Raw genomic sequence first — 20,591 nt, 5'->3', positions numbered from 1 at the left:
TGTACTTTATTAGTAAATACATTGCATGTAATATAAAAATAATATGCACTTAACAATTACGTTGTGTTGGTGAGTCAAAAACAAACCATATATCGATCTGATAAAGTGAAGTTCATTTACATACTGGACCTCTTTCTTTCTCGCTTGCATCAGGATGTGCTACCTGGATCCTCGTGTCTGAGGTATTTCCATCTTTGATGCTGATTTTCCTATCTTTTTTTATTTTATTTGCTTTGCTACAGATTACCAGATGTAAATGCTTTTCGCAGCTTGTTGTGTTAGTGTTTACAGTTCTTGATTTGAGTTAGCTTTTGTGTTTGCTTTGCCATTTGCAGTGTAAGCAACTCTTCATCTAGATAAGAGAAAAATATATTTCGTAAATCTGGGAGGAAAAAGATAAAATCAGAAATATCAAATCTATAATGTTATGAAATACAGTGAAAGTTAATAGTGTAGAATATATTACAAGGTTTAAATGAAACACGAAACTACGGTTCTAAACAAAGAAAACATCCAAACATAGATAACATTTGAGGTTCAGAACAAAGAATAATAGTTTATTGCTACACAATAATATTTATTTGGAGCATGATAAAACTGTGAAGCAGTACTGCACATACAAAAAATGTTAATACACATTATTAGGGTACAAGTAATTTTAATGGCATGGTGTGCAGTGACCACTCTGGATAGGTGGAAGAGCCGTTCTTGTTGTCATGATGGTGTTTGGGTAGCCCATCTGGGCATTTTGAGTTGACAGATTGGCGAGGACAACAGGAGGCAGTCGGGGAAGTTAGGTGACTGCAGCAAGACAGGTGATGCGCGTGAAAACTCTTACTGTTCAAACGAGCTGCAGGTGCGTGCGCTTGTCACAGGACGCAGCCTGGTCTCGATCCGCAGCATCATCCCAGTCGCAGAGCGACCTCACATCCAGAAGCATTCTTGACGGCGGAGTGTTGCACGAGGGTTTCTGCAGCCTACTGGTGGTGTTACGGTGCTAGCAAGGCAGCCAGTGATGCTGGCTCGGCTGCAGGCACAGCAAAGCTTGACAGCAGGTGGCGCTTGCTGGCCGTCGACGTGTTGTGAGATGACAAGAGGCACCTGATAAAAAAACCTGGACCTGCATCTGGCTAGTGCTGGTAAGCACCCGTTGGCTCATAGACTGGTCCGTCAGGCAGTGGCCGGACCCCATTGGCAGGCACCTCAGTCAAATTAATGGCAGAGCGACACGGACCTTGAGGCGGAGGCTGGCAAGACGACTGTTGACAACTCGATGACGGTTGACAACTCGGTGACTCACCAATGCAATCGATCTCCAGCCTAGCCAGGCAGCCAGTATTCGTATACACCTGTTACAGTCGACAACTTGATGACGGTTGACATCTCGGTGACTCACCAATGCATTCGATCTCCAGCCTAGCCAGGCAGCCAGTATTCATATGCACCTGTTACAGTGTTGCAGCTGTGAAAGTCATGTATGCTACATGTCTTAATGCCTCACGGTTTAGGTAATCGCCTTGACAGGCAGGCGGCAATGTGCGATGAACCCATATTGCCACAAGTAACCTGCTTCACTGTACAGAGTCCATCTGCCTAGGCTCGTGTCTTTACTCGTCATTTCGGTGGCAACTGTGGTCAGCTACAGTTGCTGCCCATTACCTTTCCTGTTGCAAATTGTACACAAGAAGGATGACTGGTGCAAAGTCTACCTTATGGTCATTTAACAAAATGCGTGTCGGTATCGGATGAAATAATGTGTTGCCAAACGTCATGGGACATAATCTCTGAGAGTTTATACAGTAAATCTCTCTGTGATACACAAAGCCTCTGACATTTGATTAGCATCTCCGTGATGCTCTTGCACTCGGTAAATGAACTTGAAACGAAACACCTTGCAAATTGAGGTCGCCAAGTTTTTCTCGGTACGGGCTGTCCTTAGAACAGAACACGAAGGTTAGCCAGTACTATAGCAGCGGCCAAGTGGTGCTCAGCTTCACCACAATGCGATCTGGCACACAAGACAGGGAAGGCCAAGTTGGGCAAGGAGATAAGGAACAAATGTTTACCGATCTTTTGCTGTCTTGTTTTTTCAAAGCACTAATACAGCCCAGAACATTATCACTTTCTGAATCATTTAATGGGACAGCCTGATGTTTCAGCTTCCATATGCCTTTCCTTCTCTTTCTAGTGGACCAGCCCAAGCTGTGCAATTGCTGGTGGCATTTTTTCGTGCTTTTTCCTTCTTTCTTGACATAATATATCATTAAACCAAATACCACACAAGAATAATTTAGAACCATTTTATCAGCTGCACACACAAAAACATTTGTTTACATTGATGTTCCTTGAAACACAATAGAAAGTGCACCAGACCTCTTAGGAGGTACACTTGGTGCAGCATGTATCTTTTACATAGCAGGCATTACAGCCCTAAATGTATTGAATCAATGTGGTATTTTTCTACTAAGGCAGTATTTCTTTAGAAATGTTCTTAGTTCAACAACTAGACAAAGCATTTTAATTCAGTATTATGTTTTTAGCTGTGTAAAAAGAAGCACACGATGTTATCACCATAAAATGCAAACTCAGTGGTGTGAATGTGACGTAACAGAAAAACACTGACCAATGAATAAAACTAAGGATGGACTAAAAGTTTTAGAGGCTATGTACCAAAGTAGCAATTCCATTTTGATGATTAGGGTTATTTATATTCTGTATAATGTGAGTGAAAATTATTAAAAAAATTTTTCCAGTTTTGTTGTTTTCTTACACCATATCTTCTGGTAATTTCATTTTTTAATAATTTTATTAGCTTTTTTCTTTGAATACACTTGCATATATACCTTCATAGATCTCTGAAATTGTTAGTTATTTCCGAGTTTCATTCTTTACTTTTCAATTTAAGAACAGTAAAATTTGTAAAGCAAAATGAATGTGTAAATATGCTGCCATTTTCATTCTTATGGCATCTTTTTCTGTTAATGTGCATTCACACCATTGTTTCTATTTCATGACAGTAATGTAGTATGCTTTTTTATACTGTGAAACACTCAGTAATGGCTTAAGAAACAGAAACTAGTTGTATAATGAAGTAGTCTAATAAATGAAGCATAATTGGAAAAATCCAACCTTTAATATTGGCTTGTCAAACTCTTGCGTGTATGGATGAATCATCTGGATGTGAAAACTTTCATTAGAAATTTTTGCCACAGCTTGTGAACAACAGAGGGAAACATTTAATCATGTGCTCTCTTATCTGTGAATAGCTAGTAGCCTTCCTGCAGTTTGGCTGGTCAGTGTCAAAAGTTCATTTGTCTCCCCCATGTGAATGGTGTTAGTGCATTACAGCACTAATGAGTTGCATGTGGTAGCTTTGTGTTATTAGATTGCAGTAACATGCTTAACTTCCATATATTTTGCTGTAGTTATTTTCAGATATGACTGGAGTTCTGCCCTACTGTTCTTATTTATATCCACTCGGTGTTAATAGTACGGTTTCTTTCTAGGGCCTGTTCCTGTACTCTGTGACAAGTGCAATGACAATCCTCTCAAGAGGTGTAAATCGTGCAGTTGTCAAGTATGTGGCAAGAAAAATGAGCCGTCCAAGCAAATCATGTGTGATGAATGTGATTCACCGTATCACATATGGTGCCTTACACCTCCTCTGGAAGAAATCCCAGATGTGGATGAATGGTAAGAAAGATTTTTCTTCTTTTGTGGTAATCCAACTGGGGGAAAAAAATCCAGTAAGTTGAGCCATTCTTTCCACTAAGATTGAAGATATTCAATATGTGTAACAGTTGTTATGGTCTTTTACATAATTGCCTATTCCCAAAGTATGTTCATAATAGTCTTTCTGGGTACTAAAAGCTGCACAAGAGATGGCAGCTGTAGCACTAATGGCATACAGTTCCCATGGCTAATCTAGATTCTTTTCTCCATCTTCTCTGCTGTACATTGTATCAGCTGACCCGTCGCAATATAAATGGGAACAGGAGTGTTGTGCTTACATTTTTCGTGGAAGAAAATCCATCTTGGGGTTACCTCTTATGTAGGTAGGCAGCCCACATAAATTGCATACTTCATATTATCACCTATACCACTGGAAGTGCTTTCCTCATAGATCAACAGTCCTGTCCTCATAAAGCATATTATGTATTCTGTTTGTTGTATATTTTGTTGATTTGCATTGTGTAACCGTGACAATTCTTATATCATTGTGAGATGATCTTAGATGAATAAAGATATATAAATAAAAATAAATGTGTGATGGGTGGTTTGCTTGGGCTGTGCATTCCTCTTTCCTGCTATAGACTCTGAGAAACTTGATCTTGCTCAAAGGTTAACTGGTTGAATCCCAGGAAAACGTTTTACTGAACATGTATGAAGAAATAGTTTCTAGGCAATGGCTCACTAGTACATCATGCAGTGTTTGAGATCATTGATGCAGCAAGTGGGAAAACGTATATACATGAAGGTGGGCAACTCTCCCAGGCTCCCTGTATTCACTTCATAACTTTGGTGCTCCTCAGGGACAGTGACACATGTAAGGTAACTGGTGCCTAGGACAAATTTTGTTCCCTCTTTCAACATTTTGCCATGTTTCCTTTAATCTTCGTTGCTGCTTAACCTGTTCATTTGTTCAGTGAGATCAACATGACTTTCACAACGAAGTAAAAGGTACACATTTCAGTAATTAACTTTGTGGGATACAGTTCAAAATAGGACAGTCTCATTGCTTGAAATAATATCGTTTTCTTTTTCATTGTTTCTTTGGTGATCAGTTCAAAGTCACTTATCACTACTTTCACCTCTGGCAGTGTTTGTTAATGCAAAAAGCAACGACTGACACTGTGATTCAGAATTCAATTAAACAGTAGGTCACTATATAACTGTGTCAGTCAGTTTAAAGATTGGAGGAAGGCAACAGCCTACAATCTCCAACAGGACCATGCCTTGAAAAGCACTGTGGTGGTCAAAACAATCTTCACATTGATGACAGCTTTACTTTGACAGACAGGAAAGAAGAGGGAAGGGGGGGGGGGGGGTGCAGAATATAACCTTTGCACTTTGTGTCATTTCAATTGGCATAACAGGTATGACACCATCTGTTACTCGAAAATGATACACAGCTGTCTCCGTACCAGTGAGAGATAGGTCTTGCACAGCACAGTCCTGTCTGAATCTTTTCTCGATTTCTTTTTGTACTTCTGTGACTCCTTTGCCTATAAGTGCCCTCCAATCTTTCCCCTTTGTCTCTTTCATCTTCTCCCTGCTACTGCTTCCATTTTTCTTCTGCCCCTCCTCATGTTTTTCACATAAACTGATTCCCCCCTCCCCACCACCTCTGTAAATGGTACCCAGGGCAAGTGCACCAGCTGCCATACTGTAGTTTGCCACTGCATGGAAGCCTCATTTATAAGACTTCCGTATAGTCAGAGATAGACTTGCTTGCGCCAGTCATGGCTGTGAAATAATTCAATGTGGAAAAGCAATTATGAATCACAACTTTGGTGTGGGCGCAATTTGTGCACTAAACGTAGTGGTCATTACTGAGGTGACTTGTAAGACTTCATATTTCACAAACTTCTCAAGGTTCCGAAACCTTGTTTTTAGCGAATGCTAGTATATGGTGGGACATGTAATTTTGATGTACATTTAATCCAACTGACTCTTTTATCAGTGGAGACAATCAAACAATTATCAATTTTTAAATGGCCTGATGTACTTTTTTAAAAGAAACTGAATTCAGAAGCTCTTGAAAAGTATCCAAGAAATATGGCCAAATTGAAAGGCAAGATGGCCGGAACTAGCTGTTTCACAGTAAACTTGGCCGAGTGCTTTCCGTTACACTGCTATAATTGGAGCCGTGAACGATGGCGATAGAGTTTTGGCTTGTTCTGTGCACCTACATCATGTGTACTCCAATAACCAATGAGCGTTTAGTAATGTGAGCTCTCTGCTCTGAATCCTATAGCTAATGCAAGCACTAAACGTGACTGTAGCGAGTTGTTTAGTGGATTTCTATTTCATTTGGTGCGAGTTGTTATCGATAATGGTGGTGATAAGTGATAAATTCTGCATAAGCAAGTGACACAATCTGCAGGATATACGCTTACTTCAAGTGGAAAGTATGCACATGCACGTACTACAACTGTTGCTTGGAATCTTCAACAATGCCATCCCCATCTGTGCCTCGATGCGTGAACAGTCATTCGTGATTTGGACTACAATGTAAAACATATTTTCTCTCGGCCCTACTGTATACGAGATACATATAGGATGTAGTGAAGTGTAGATATAGGGTGTGATGAAGTTTAAGAAAATTATTGCAAATGTGTATAGTTTCTCATGTTGTGTAGATATAGGGTGTGATGAAGTTTAAGAAAATTATTGCAAATGTGTATACTTTCTCATGTTTGAGTCAACACCTTCCGTGAAAACAAGGTTATAATTGAAGGGCTTGACATGACGGAATATGTGCCCCACTTGACATGTTTGCTCCCCAATAGCTAATTATTACTAAAAGTATCAATACCTACAGTAACAAGTCTTATATGACTGTAATCAAATTTTCAGTGGCATTCAAATGTTGTTAAAAAGTACATACATCATTTCATTAAAGAAAAAACCATACTTGCTTAAATATTTTGATTGATAAAAGAGTTAAACAAAATGCATAAGTAGGCATATTATTCTGTTTCATTTGTGTTTTGGGGTCAACCGGAGGGGGAGGGAGTGGGGGCAGGCACAATGTGCACAAACTGTACAAAAATTCGACCTCTTACGAATAATGTTTCGTGGGGATCCGTGTGAACAACACTTTGTGCTCACTCTTCTTCATCCTTTGTTGAATTCCAGCATAAAGTTAAATACGGCTTTTTGTGGAATACAGTTCTCACCATGTACAAACGCATTTCATGACAAATGTTCTCTGTGTTAAATCCCTCACCCCCTACAACTGCACACTGTTACAGTAGGCTAGACTCCTGTAGCAATCCCTCATCTTCCACTTGAAGTATTTCATTATCATTCCACCATTTAGTGGTAGATATTGACTACGTATCAGTCAGCTTATGCCGCCTCCTCTCAGAAATACAGGGGTGCAAAATTTGCAGGCATTTGCATATCTCACCCTGGTGAATAAAGCCATTTTTGTTATTACGGCAATGTGAAAAGGATAGATTGCTATTCATCACATGATGTGGCGTTGAGTTGCAGACACACTCAATGACTGCCAAACTTTTAGCTTTTGTACAGAAAGTCCTTCAGAAGCACTAAAAACAAACACACACACACACACACACACGGCAACTGTGTAGGATCGCTCAGCTACAGTCTAGGATTACTTGGGCTATGTCCTTTTCATGTTGTTGTTCTTGTTATTTTCATTGTTTGCAGCTGAAGGTATCTCTGTAAAACAATAAACTGGTAGCCAAGATCGCAGGAATTCTTTTTATTCCATGATTACCGGTTTCGGTGAAACTAAAGCTTGCGCTTGTGTGTGATGGAGACACTTAAAATTTATGTCATCTCTCTTGGACGCCTATGTGCTACATATGACAATTTTGTAAGGCCTGCGTGTTATAGGCAACTATTAATATCACCATTGTCTGGCTTGAAGTTGTAACATGTATGTGTCCTAAGATCCGATGATGGCGGCTTTAGTTTCGCAAAAACCGGTAATCATGGAATAAAAAGAATTCCTGCACATGGAATAAAAAGAATTCCTGCAATCTTGAGTACCAGTTTATTGTTTTACAACCATCTAGATCGCTTCCACATGAGCACAATGTGCTCCCTACAAAATAAATGTATCTCCCTTCTACAGCCCCACGGGACATCACATAATCAGACTGCAGCACTTAAGAGTATGTTATGATGTAGTGTGACTTCTCATTTTATGTATGTGATGTAAAAGAATGTGATGAGCACAATATGTAATGCATGACATAGCAAATATGCTTGATAATGGCTCACAGCCAAAATCGGCTAATAGCACGATTTTAATAAAGCACAATACAGCCTACAATGGATAGTGTATTCTTTAATAAAAGACTTGGGAGGCTGTGGATTACCAAGGAAGCAAAATCGACGTATGGACATTTTTGATTACTTTGTTCCATAGTACTCTCAGATCTTGCTGGTTATGCATTGTTACGCCTTGCAAGATTTCCTGAAAAAGTGGAAGGGGGTATTTTTTAAGTGCAGATGCTATGTATGCACCGCAGTTTTTATGTAATCATTTGAAAATAGAAACCAATTTTCTGATTATTTTGAAGAACAGCAGACTTTATTGCATTAATTATTGCTTAAGGAAATATTTCACCTTTTAGTCAACTATCGGATTTAGTTTGCTGTTATGCTGTAAAATTAACATAACAGCAAACAAAACTACTGATACCCTAAAATTATTAAACAATAGTCATAGCAACCAAGACTGCTTTGCTTCAAAATAATCTTCATACGGTTGCTGTACCAGCCAGCCTGATGGAGTGGGAAAAGTTTTAAATGGCATGATGCCCTTGATAATACTACAGGCTGCCCATGCAGAGAGATAAATGCCTTAATAATTAAGCATATAATATTTGTCATCGCACATCTTCATTAAGAATTTGGCACCTGGCTGCATAACATTTGTCTGTAGTCGTATTGTGTAAACTTTGTAATGTATTTGGTTATTATGAATGTCATTGTACGCAAAACTGTTGTTGGTTTAGGTTCTGTCCCGATTGCAAAAATGATGAAAATGAAATTGTCAGAGCTGGACATAAGCTCAAAGCTAGCAAGAAGAAGGAAAATTCGGTCTGGGTGAAAAGTGGTTACACTAAATGGGGCAAGGGGATGGCAAATGTTGGGCTCTCCAAAAGATGTACCATAGTGCCGCCTCACCACTTTGGACCCATACCGGGTGTGGAAGTAGGAACATGCTGGAAGTTCCGGATACAGGTTTGTCAAACTATACGAAGTCATTCGTTTGGTATATAGTTTCAATTATTGAAGTAATTGGTTGGGTATGTAGTTATATTAGAGAAGTATTTCATGTATGGGAATGTACCAATTCAGTTGCCTTCCAAACAGTATCGGAAAAAATAAATAATATTAATATCTTTAAGAACACAGTTATAGAAATACTGGAGAAAATCCATTTTATTCTGTAAATGAATTTACTTTGTATTGCAAAGAATATTCAAAAATATGATAAGTGACCGACCATTGTCCAATTCAACAAACAATAAAAATGTATGTATGCAATTTTTTTTAAATATAAGGGAAATATTCATGTACTGTTAAAAATCACTGAATACACAGTACAGTGTCGTAAATGTATTATGCTGTAATCTATGCTATAAATTCACTAAGTTGTAGAAAATTGTTATTGTATAATCAAAATGTCAAGGCCTATATGTAATGATACAACATGTATCAACTTAAATACATCAGATGGCTAATTAAATAAATAAAAATAAAATAAATTGGTTTGCTATGTAGGTTTACGGCTGGGGTTTGTCTCATTTGTACTAACAGTTTTGCTACCTGTCCGGCAGGCATCTGAAGCTGGAGTTCACAGACCGCCTGTCAGTGGTATTCATGGACGTGAGGACGTGGGTGCCTTCAGCATTGTACTGAGTGGAGGATACGAAGATGATGAGGATTTTGGAGATAGCTTTTGGTACACCGGTGCTGGCGGTAGAGATTTGTCCGGCAATAAACGTACTTCTGTGCAGTCATCAGACCAGCTGCTCACAAATACTAACAAGTTAGTCTTATATTTTCTGCACATCATTTCTACTGCTAGTTCATTATTATGGTATTCTGTAGAGCATGTTAAAAGGAACTCAGTTGATTAATGCCCAGTGGAACTCCTCTCCATCTATACTGAGTTTGCAGCTGAGCTTAGTCCCTTTTTCAACCATAATGTACAATACCCACGAACAAAAAAACTACGCCTAGTGGTTGGAAGAAAGCACAGGTGTACAAGAACTGTACCAGAAGTGATTCAAAAAACTACCATCCATCGTCATTGACGTGCATTTGTCAAATATTCTAAGCCCAAACATATTGCGGTATCTCTAACAAAATGACCTTATCCATGGCGCCCGGCACGGTTTCCGAACACGTTGCTCGTGTGAAACACAGCTCACACTTTTTGTACATGACATCCTGAAAGCCATGGGTTGAAGCTGTCAGGTAGATGCAGTACGTCTGAAATTCTCAGTTCGATGCACATGCTCATTGTTGTGTAGAATTAACTTGGGGTGTGTACCAGGAAAGTGTGTTGGGACCTTGCTGTTTATGTTGCATATTAGGACATTGTGAACAACAGCAACCTCAGACTCTACAATTAGTTATGTTGTACTGTCAGAAAAAAGCTGATTGAACATTGTCAGATCTTGATAAGGTTTGAAAGTGGCACATAGATTGGCAATGTTTTAAACGCAGTAAAATTGTGCAGTTCTTAGAACAAAAAACATTGTAAGTTATGACTACAGTAAAAGAGTCACAGTTGCAAATACCTGGGGAGGGGAGTGAGTAACATTTTGTGGGATATAAAGTAGAATGATTACATAGCTCATACATAGGTAAATCAAATCAAGTGGCAAACATCAGTTCATTGGTAGAATACTAGGGAAATAGATTATGAAGGACATTGGCGATAAAACACTTCTCCAGTCCATCCTAGAATATTACTTAAGTTTGTGGGACTCTCACCAGACAGGACTAACAGAGGATACTAAATATATACAAAGAAGACCAGCATGGTCGCAGGTTTGTGTGACCCATGGGAGTGTCTCACAGATGAAGAAGCTGTACGAGCAGATGCTTGAAGATAGACTCAAACTGTGAGCACCTGCTTACAAAGTTTCAAGGACTGACAGTAAGTGTTGAATGTTGGAATATCCATACGTTTCACTCCAGTAGGGATAACAAAGAAATTACCAGACGAAATTACAACATACACAGAGGCATTTAAGTAGTCATTCTTCCTGCGCTCTATGTGTTTGAATGGAATGAGAAGCAGCCCTAATAATTGGTACAATGAGAAGAGCCCTCTGCAATGCTCTTCAGTGGTTTGCATAGTATCACTGTAAATGTAGAAGTGCTTTACAAAGGTAATGACAGTTTCTCAGTATATTTTTTGCTACATTATGACCATTTATATAAGGGACCAGCTTTTTTATTTACATTCTCCTGTTTTTAATCTATTATTGGCGATAACCTCTCTATTCTACACATTGAACATTCTTGAGCTGTTAGAGATTTACACTGCCACTTCTTAAAATCATCAATGAACAAATTTTACACTACAAAACTTTGTCTTTCAATATTTGAAAGATTGCTATTAGATCTTAAAAAATACACCCTCACAGACCACTGTGGCATTGTAAAATTGTCTCCCTGTCCCACTTAGCCATAATCACTGCACACACTTGCTTACATTTATCTGATTGTAACTGTCTCCTCACTTTGTTTGCCAATTAGTACTTCCCTTACTTTGCATAAGGCATCATCTATACGCCTTTACAGAATGCCATAATGATACAAAATTATCTCCCTACCAAATTTGGTCATGATTATTCTGTGTGTGTGTGTGTGTGTGTGTGTGTGTGTGTGTGTGTGTGTGTGTGTGTGTTTGAACCAACATTTGCTCATCTGATAATGTTTACACACTATAAAGTTTGCTCCCTCACTGAATGTTTTTGCTTGCAGGGCGTATACGTAAAACTCAGTAGCTTTACTCGCTATGTAGCTATATTAAATCTCTTGCATCTAAGTACAAGTACACAGTCAAGCAGGTTTAGATAAAACAGTCCCCTATGTATAACAACTGTCAGTATAGTCTGATTTCTACTGTATCAGCTTGTAACTATATACTACTTCTTTTTTCTCATGTTTTTCAGTGCCTGTCACCTGTTACATCTACCATATTAACTACATATTCGCATCTTTATCTTTTCAGTCTAAACATGATTATGGTAGTTTATAAACATGATTATGGTAGTTTATAGGCTGCATCCTCCCTCTCTCTCTCTCTCTCTCTCTCTCTCTCTCTGTCCTGTTCATAAATAAGATGAGTGTTAAACAGTGGAAACTCCAGGTAGAAATATCAACAATGTAGGAAAACACAGACTGATACTCACCATAAAAAAGATACGTCAAGTTGTGACAGGCATAATTAAGACATTTACATATAGCTTTCAAAAAAAAAAAAAAAAAAAAAAAAAAAAAAAAAAAAAAAAAAAAAAAAACACGCACACATGCCCACCAACTCCAGCATTTCGGGTCGGGCTGCAATATCGTGTGGGATGCAAGCAGCGATCTGCAGGGGTTGGGGAAGGGATAGCAGTGCATGGGTGGGGAGAGAGACGAACGCTGTCTTGAGGAGTGTGCAGGGACTACAATACCAACAGGTGCAGTTATGGGACAGGGCTGTGAGAATAAAAGGAACAAGAAAAAGAGGGGGAGAGGGTTGCAAATAACAGGGTGTGAGATGAGAATGGGGAGATGATAGGACAGAGGGGGTGGAAACTGTTGGGTGGGGGGTGTGGGGCAGTATGTTACCGTAGGTTCAGACCGGGATAATTATGGGAGCGGAGCACGTGTTGTAAGGATAACTCCTATCTGCACAGTTCAGAAAAGCTGGGGGGGGGGGGGGGGGGATCCAGATGGCTCGGGTAGTGAAGTAGCCTTTGAAATAAAATGTGTTATGTTCAGCTGCAGGTTGTGCCACAGGGTGGTCTATTTTGCTCTTGGCCATAGTTTGGTGGTGGCTGTTCATCCTGGTGGACGGCTGGTTGGTTATAAAAAGCTGTGCAGTGATTGCAACGGGGCTAGTAAATGACATGGCTGTTTTCACTTGTGGCCCGTCCCCTGATGGGGTAGGATAAACATGTGACAGGATGGGAATAGGAAGTGCTGGGTGGGTGGATTGGGCAGGTTTTGCACCTGGGTGTTTCTCAGGGATATAATCCTTTTGGCAAGTGATTGGAATTGGGAGTGGTGTAGGGATGGACTAAGTTGGTGGTTGGGTGACAGAACACCACTTTAAGAAGGGGTAGGAAGTATCTTGGGAAGGATGTCCCTCGTTTCAGGGCACGATGATAGGTAATCAAAGCTCTGGCGAAGGATGTGGTTCAGTTGCTCCAGTCTGGGATGGTAATGGGTGACGAAAGGAACACTCCTTTGTGGCTGGTTTTTGGGGGTTGTGGGGGGGGATTGGGGTTGTGAGGATAAATGTCACAAGAGATCTGTTTGCGGGCTAGGTCTGAGGGATAGTGCCTGTCTGTGAAGGCCTTGGTGAGATCTCAGTATACTGAGCAAGGGAGTTTTTGTCTCTGCAGATATGCTGTCCTGGATAGTCAGGCTATATGGGAGGGATTTTTTGGTGTGATAGTGTCATAGGGGTGACAGCTGTCAAAAGGCAGGTACTGTTGGTAGGTTTAATATAGACAGAGGTGTGAATGGAGCCATCAGAAAGGAGAAGTCAGCATCTAGGAAGGAGGCCCATTGGCTTGAGGAGGACCACGTGAAGTGGATGGGAGAGAAGGTGCAGAGACCTGGGCCGTGAGGAAGGAAGATGTAAGAAGACTGGAGGCACTAGAGATGTGGATATGGAGAAGAATGCAAAAAGTGAAATGGCAAGACCGAGTAAGGAATGAAGAAGTATTAAGAAGAGGTGGAGAAGAAAGAAACATGCTGAAAGTCATCAGAAAGAGAAAACAAAACTGGATTGGACATTCTTTGAGGAAAGACTGTTTACTGAAGGAAGGAATAGAAGGAATGGTGGAGGGAAAAAGGGAAGAGGAAAAAGAAGATATCAAATACTGGACAATATCAAAGGAGACAAATATTCATAAATGAAAAGACTGGCTATGAACAGACAAAAGTGGAAGAGGCTTAACCCATGACACAAGAACTGCCGTAAGGCAGAATACCATACTCACTACTACTACTACTACTACTACTACTACTACTGCAGCGGAGATCTTCCTAGCCTCCCATAACACCAAACCCCTAGTCTGGTTCAGGTTCATTGATCTTCATCATCTGGGCCCAGGGCCAAGATGATGAAGATCAATGAACCTGAACCAGACTAGGGGTTTGGTGTTATGGGAGGCTAGGAAGATCTCCGCTGTAGTAGTAGTAGTAGTAGTAGTAGTAGTATGAGTATAGTATTCTGCCTTACGGCAGTTCTTGTGTCATGGGTTAAGCCTCTTCCACTTTTGTCTGTTCATAGCCAGTCTTTTCATTTATGAATATTTGTCTCCTTTGATATTGTCCAGCATTTGATATCTTCTCTTTCCTCTTCCCTTTTTCCCTCCACCATTCCTTCTATTCCTTCCTTCAGTAAACAGTCTTTCCTCAAAGAATGTCCAATCCAGTTTTGTTTTCTCTTTATGATGACTTTCAGCATGTTTCTTTCTTCTCCACCTCCTCTTAACACTTCTTCATTCCTTATTCGGTCTTGCCATTTCACTTTTTGCATTCTTCTCCATATCCACATCTCTAGTGCCTCCAGTCTTCTTTCATCTTCCTTCCTCACTGCCCAGGTCTCTGCACCATAAAGTGCAATGCTCCAGATGTAGCATTTGGCAAGTCTTTTCCTCAGATTTTTGTTTAGTGGTCCAAAAAGTAATTTCTGTTTCCTCTCGAATCCTTCTTTTGCCATTGCAATTCTTTTCCTAATTTCTGTTGAGCAGTACATATCATCCATTATTACACTTCCCAAGTAATTGAAGTTACTCACTTGCTCTATTTCCTCTTCCCCTATTTTCATACGGCATTTTCTCCCCCTTCCTCCAATTACCATGCTTTTCATTTTCTTCTTGTTAATCTTCATTCCATATTCTTGTGATCTAAACACAAGATCATCTAACATTTGTTCCATCTCTCTTGCACTCTCTGCCATCACAACCATGACATCTGCAAATCTTATACACTCCACTCTCCGACCCCCTATACAAACTCCTTTCCTCTAAATGACCCATAAAAAGGTTGGCATAGGAGGGTGCCATGCAGGTGCCCATGACGTGTCTTCTTTACGGTAAGTAGCAATGTGTGTTTTCCTACATTGTTAAAACGATAATGTAACATACTTGAGTGTTTGAACAGAAACTATTAAATTGAGTACACCCAAGTGCTATAAAGTCCTAATGACCTTAGTGACTGTTGCAGTAGTAATTCAAATTGTCCACTTTGTTTAATTTTATTAATTGAAGCACAAATATTGTGTATTAAAAATACTTCTTTGGAGTGACTTTGACATCTTTCACAAATGAATCAGAGGGAGCGGTACATTGTACTAATAAGAGGAGTCATATTGCCAAGTTGTTTGTGAATTTAACTCAATTTTGTAATCACTGAAATAACATTGCATACTTTCTCAGCGCATTTAGGCCTAGTTTCATTTTGTTTCCTCTTTGCCTTCATGGTGCTTCATTTATTTTGTCAGACAGTGTATTTTTATACTTATGCATTGCTTCTTAATGTAAATATTTCAACAATTTTATTTCCTAATACCTTTCTCACAAACTTACTTTCTTTTTCGCTTACATCTTAAATTATTTAAAAATTGATCACATATTGCATGGTGCATACTGTATTAAATGAGCTATCTGCTTCTTTTGGCTATAGATATCTTAAAGCTGGAATTATTCACTCAGTCATTCTGTAGATAGTTGTTATTGTATATTTCAGGGCTCTTGCCGTTAACTGTGCAGCTCCGTTGAATGAAAAGGGGGCTAAAGCTGATGATTGGAAGAAGGGAAAACCGGTGCGCGTCATTCGAAGCTACAAATTCCGGAAGCACTCTAAGTTTGCTCCAGAGGAAGGGTTGAGGTAATATTCCGCTTATCTTGTTGTACTATTTCATTCATAGTTGTATTAAAATGATACTGTAATTAGCGGATAGCAGTGGTGGTGGTGGTGGTGGTGGTGGTGGTGGTGTCGGCTTGTGCAGAGCAGACCACGTGCTGACTCTCTCCGCAATGTGAAATATTTACCTACAGACTATTGCTGTAGATAAGTGTGTTAGAGGCAACAGTGTCGGTGACTGATGCTTGCGTCAGTCTCGTAATGACAGATAGAAAGTGAAATAACAGCCTTAGGCGAGTGTTCAGCAGCAACTCTGAAGTTTGTTGTGAAGCAGTGAATTATCTTTACAAAATTGGCATGAGGAAATTAGATCATATGTGAAAAGAGTCTTACTAACAAGTATGCATCACTCATTTCAAACAGTAGACACATTCATTAGTAAATCGTTTTACATTTGCAAACACACTGGATTGGTGGGCATGTATAAATGTGTCTTGTCTTCTAAAGAAACAAAAATGAAAGTAATACAGAATCAATTTTTAACCAACTTCCTTAAAATCAGTCAATATTGAGTGAGCACAGAGTGAAACTAAGAATACGTTTTCAATTTTTATACAAAAGTAAAATGTCAGTAAAAAATAAAATCAGTAAATGAGTGGAGATATGCTTTGTTCTCATTAAAAGTATCTGTCGATAAAATTAGTACAGGACACAAAATTTCTCTGTATTTGTTTGGCTCTCCATTACCCTTCGACGCGACAACTACACAGCTTTCAGCTTCTCCAATTGTAGTAGATGTGCAGATTCAATTTCACAGAAATTCAGCTCATAAAGTTACAGCCTCAGTTTAACACTGTGAGTGTATTCCCATCTCCATAAAATATACTATTCCTGTCGAGTTTTGAGTTCAGTGCACAGTTTTAATCTGCTAGGAAGTTTCAACACCGAGGTTTTTACAACTGGTGCGACAGTACTTTGTGTGTCAATGTGTGCCACAATTGCCGTGATGAACCTTTCGCGAAGGCAGCCCCTTGTGCAGTAAGACAGGTAAGAAGACCAATGATGATTTGAAGTTTCCCCTTATCAGATTCCCATTCTCAAATTTACATTTACCCTTCATATAATGTGACAAAAAAATAATACTGTGTAATAGGCTATCTGTTTTCATGCCTTATATTTTTCAGCTTACACTATAATAAGAAGAAAATAAAGTATCTTATAAAACAATCTAGTTTTCGTGCACGTTGTGTGGATTGTATTCATGGTAACTCCACATTGTGTGTGTGTGTGTGTGTGTGTGTGTGTGTGTGTGTAATTCATAAGAAGCCCTTTTGGCCAAAAGCTTCCTTGTTTGGCAGTCTTTTTCTTGTGCCTGTGTGCAACTCATCATCTCCACAATATGGTGAGCAGGTTTATAGTTTCCATAATATTGTCATTATTCAATCCTGGATTTTCCATTGTTTGATTTCCTGGTGATGCTGAATATTTCAGTAGGTTTACAAATAAGGTGGTGGTACTTTTTTGTGAAACCGTGTGTGCATGCTAGTCATATACATAAAATTTCTTTTATGCTAATCTAAAACAAAATTTGACAAGTTGAACCCAACCACATATGTATCATGTTACACATAGAGCAAATGTTACTCAAATGTTTGAGAAGATCTATCCTAATCAACCATTTTTCAAGATGATATGTCATATCAGGAGTGGAAATGGGAAACATTGTAAGTGCCATTTTTTTTCACAAAATGTGTTTCCAGTACTAATTTGTTCTTGGTACTCTGTCGCATGTCCGTAGGATTCCTCCAGGAGTCAAACCATGGAGAAAGTCTTTCATTGTCAAAGGTTCGTGGTCTTTGAGCCAATCTGTTTCCCCTCTGCAGTTCCAAAATTTAAAAGATGTGAGAATTTTGTTGACTACAGTTCTAATAGTCAAAGTGTTTATGGCACTTGGAACAAAAACTTTCCTTCCTGCTAATTTGTCGAAAACTGGCATTTTTGAGACTGTGTTCATATGCAAAATGAAAGTTGATTGTTGCAAAGCAGAAAAGAGCAACCAGCCACTGTTATTAAAGCTATTTATTTACACAGATAGAGCCATTAGGTATTTTGCTAATGTCAGCTCATCTTCAGAGGGATGTTCACATTTATTTTACATTGTGTGTGTGTGTGTGTGTGTGTGTGTGTGTGTGTGTGTGGGTGGGTGGGTTTTTTTTTTTTTTTTTTTTCGCGGCTGGGGAGACAGTCACAACTAATGTAAACAGAAACCAATATTAATGTGAACAGTAGTCTACGGATGAAACAAAAACTGTCAGTTTGAAACAGGTAGTGGAACTGTTTGTGTAAATAACCATAATCATCAACAGTGGCTGGTTACTGCTTTTGTTTTTGTAAGAATCAGCTTTTAAAAACTTCCTTAATGGCACTTAGGACCAGCTAGTTTAACATTCTTACCACTCTGGATACCAAGCCTGTGCGTAGCTCGGCTGCATTTGCACTTGATGTAGTGGGTGCTAAGTTTTGTATCTTGAACTACTCCTGGGACAACGTGCAGATGATTTTGCTGTTGAATTTCAGACGTGTGAGTGGTTTTTCGGACAAAGATAGATTTTCTTTATAAAGAATGTAAGCATTCAGAAACATTCAGCCAGTTATGCTGGAAACCACTTTCTTCCATAATTTCAGTCTTCCTCTCATCCAGATAAAAGTATGTCGTCATATCTGAGGAATCAATCCCTCCCATGTATTTATTATACTGAAATGTGACATCAGGTTTCTTCAAAGGCTGTCGTTCGCGAATACTTCTCTCTGACACTGTTGCAGTAGAGGAGGGACTGATCAACAGAACTGGATTTTTCTGTGACATCTTTTCCCTGAAGCCACAGAGAAGCACAAAGGCCTTTCTAAAGAATTTGACCTGCCCAATGTCAAATTTGGAAAGAAGATTAGGTGGGAGAAATTTTCTGTTCCTCTGTATTGTGCCAGTTAGGAAGGTTCCCATGGAATACAGTTTTTCCACTACTGGAATTGACGTGAAAAAATTGTCACAGAAAATGTTGTACCCCTTGTTCGTGTAATTACCAAGAGCAAGTTATTTTGTAATAACTACATAGCCTTATCTGTGCTCTTTTACCACCACTCTGTCAGCTTCACATCTTGCTCCACAGTACACATAAAATCCAAGGCAGTAGTTCACCACGGAATCACATTGCATCCAGAACTTTACACCCCATCTGTGGTGATGTTTGTTAGGGAGATACTGGATGAGTGGAGAATGAGTCTTAGAGTCAACAAGACTTTCGTCAACACTCAGCTGTTGATGAAGCATATAATGGTGACGAAACACATTATTGGCAATGTTCAGCTTAATGTCAAACTTCGCAGTGGGGTCGTACACTGGATGCCCAGGAGGGAGCAATTTTGTATTGTCTGTAAAGTGGAAAAATTTTAAGAGCAACTGAAATGTATTTAGTGAAAACATTCGGGAAAACCATAGTTGCCGTATTTTTGTCTGTAGACCAGTAACTAAAAAGTGTCAGTTTCTTTATGAGTCCCATATTTCGTATTACTACCCCAAAAGCCCTCGTTTCTGGCACTGAGGTAGTATACCACTTTCTCACACGAGAGTGCACTGATAAGTTTACGTTAGCTTTGAGAAATAGTCGAGAATATCTGTTGCCATTATTGTCAACAGTTGCACTGGAGGGAAAAAAGTTAAAAAAATCAATTGGCGTAGCATTTATTGATACATGTTTGGGGCCTGGTAATTCCGAAAACGTGAAGTGGTGAGGAGCAGGATTGTCCAACTCATCAATTCCAATTTCAGCAAACGTGTCGCTGGCTGCAGTCAATTCTTCAACATCGTCTTCATCGCTGCTGGGTGCAGATTCGACTATTGATGACTCGCATGATGAGACATCACCACTAGATCACTCATAGATCGATCCACTGTCCGAAAAACTTGCAAAATCGTTCTCACTTTCACAAAAGTTGACACTTTCCGCGGTATGCATCACACTCAAACAAGACTTCTTGCTTGGCGGCACCATATTACCTTCGAAATGAACGAAAAACAACCTTGTGTTTGGAACTCGAAAATATTGATTATTGGCATCGACGATCGAAACGAAGTACTTGACGACTATCTTTCGACCTTCGTTTGTCTTCACGACATCAATATACGATGATCTGTGCCTTAGTTTGAAAGAAAAGTGTGCAAAAACGGCAGTATGATTAGATTGTACCTGGCACTTTTCGCGCGTACCGTGCGATCAGATCAGATTAGATTGTATTTGGGCACTATAAGAGCTAAACTTCTGATCAATATGCACACTACAAAGTTCACTGAGATTTATAAAATGGCTCTAAAACTATTGTAGCAACATACCAGTTCTCTCTTTGAAAGTTCAGTCATTACAGTTTTTGTCATTTTAGACATTAATACAGCTGTACTTAACTAAGTTCACGTCTTCCGTTAATCAGTAGAAAATTAATTTGTAAATCTTTTCGTATGGCAGCCGTCACTGTCAATAGAACATGTTTTAAAAAGTTGTTGTTTTTTAATGTTTCAGGTACGACGGCATCTACAAAGTCGCGGAATATCGCCCAGAAAAAGGGCAATCTGGTTTCATCGTATGGCGATACTTCCTGCGTCGGGACGACCCAACACCGGCCCCGTGGACGGCAGCTGGAAAGAAATTAATAGCATCTCTTGGCCTTCAGCTTGAGGTTGGTGCATCAACATGTTGTATACCATAACGAGCCTGTTACATGAA

At 39.4% G+C, this 20,591-nt stretch overlaps 1 protein-coding gene across 1 annotated transcript in view; it reads left to right on the top strand.

Annotated features, from left to right (window-relative positions):
• The window catches only part of LOC126210141 (E3 ubiquitin-protein ligase UHRF1-like), a 65,946-nt gene that overhangs the window by 32,356 nt on the left and 12,999 nt on the right, over positions 1-20,591 (top strand). The window contains exons 6-10 of the mRNA XM_049939290.1: positions 3,507-3,693; positions 8,721-8,949; positions 9,549-9,760; positions 15,700-15,840; positions 20,388-20,544. Coding sequence (XP_049795247.1) covers positions 3,507-3,693; positions 8,721-8,949; positions 9,549-9,760; positions 15,700-15,840; positions 20,388-20,544 — 926 coding nt within the window. The remainder of the gene's footprint in view (positions 1-3,506; positions 3,694-8,720; positions 8,950-9,548; positions 9,761-15,699; positions 15,841-20,387; positions 20,545-20,591) is intronic.

The sequence above is a fragment of the Schistocerca nitens genome, chromosome 10, assembly GCF_023898315.1.
Source record: "Schistocerca nitens isolate TAMUIC-IGC-003100 chromosome 10, iqSchNite1.1, whole genome shotgun sequence".
NCBI classification, from domain to species: Eukaryota; Metazoa; Arthropoda; class Insecta; order Orthoptera; family Acrididae; genus Schistocerca; species Schistocerca nitens.
The sequence above is the reverse complement of the archived record's forward strand: the minus strand, read 5'-3'. Positions and strand labels throughout refer to the sequence as shown.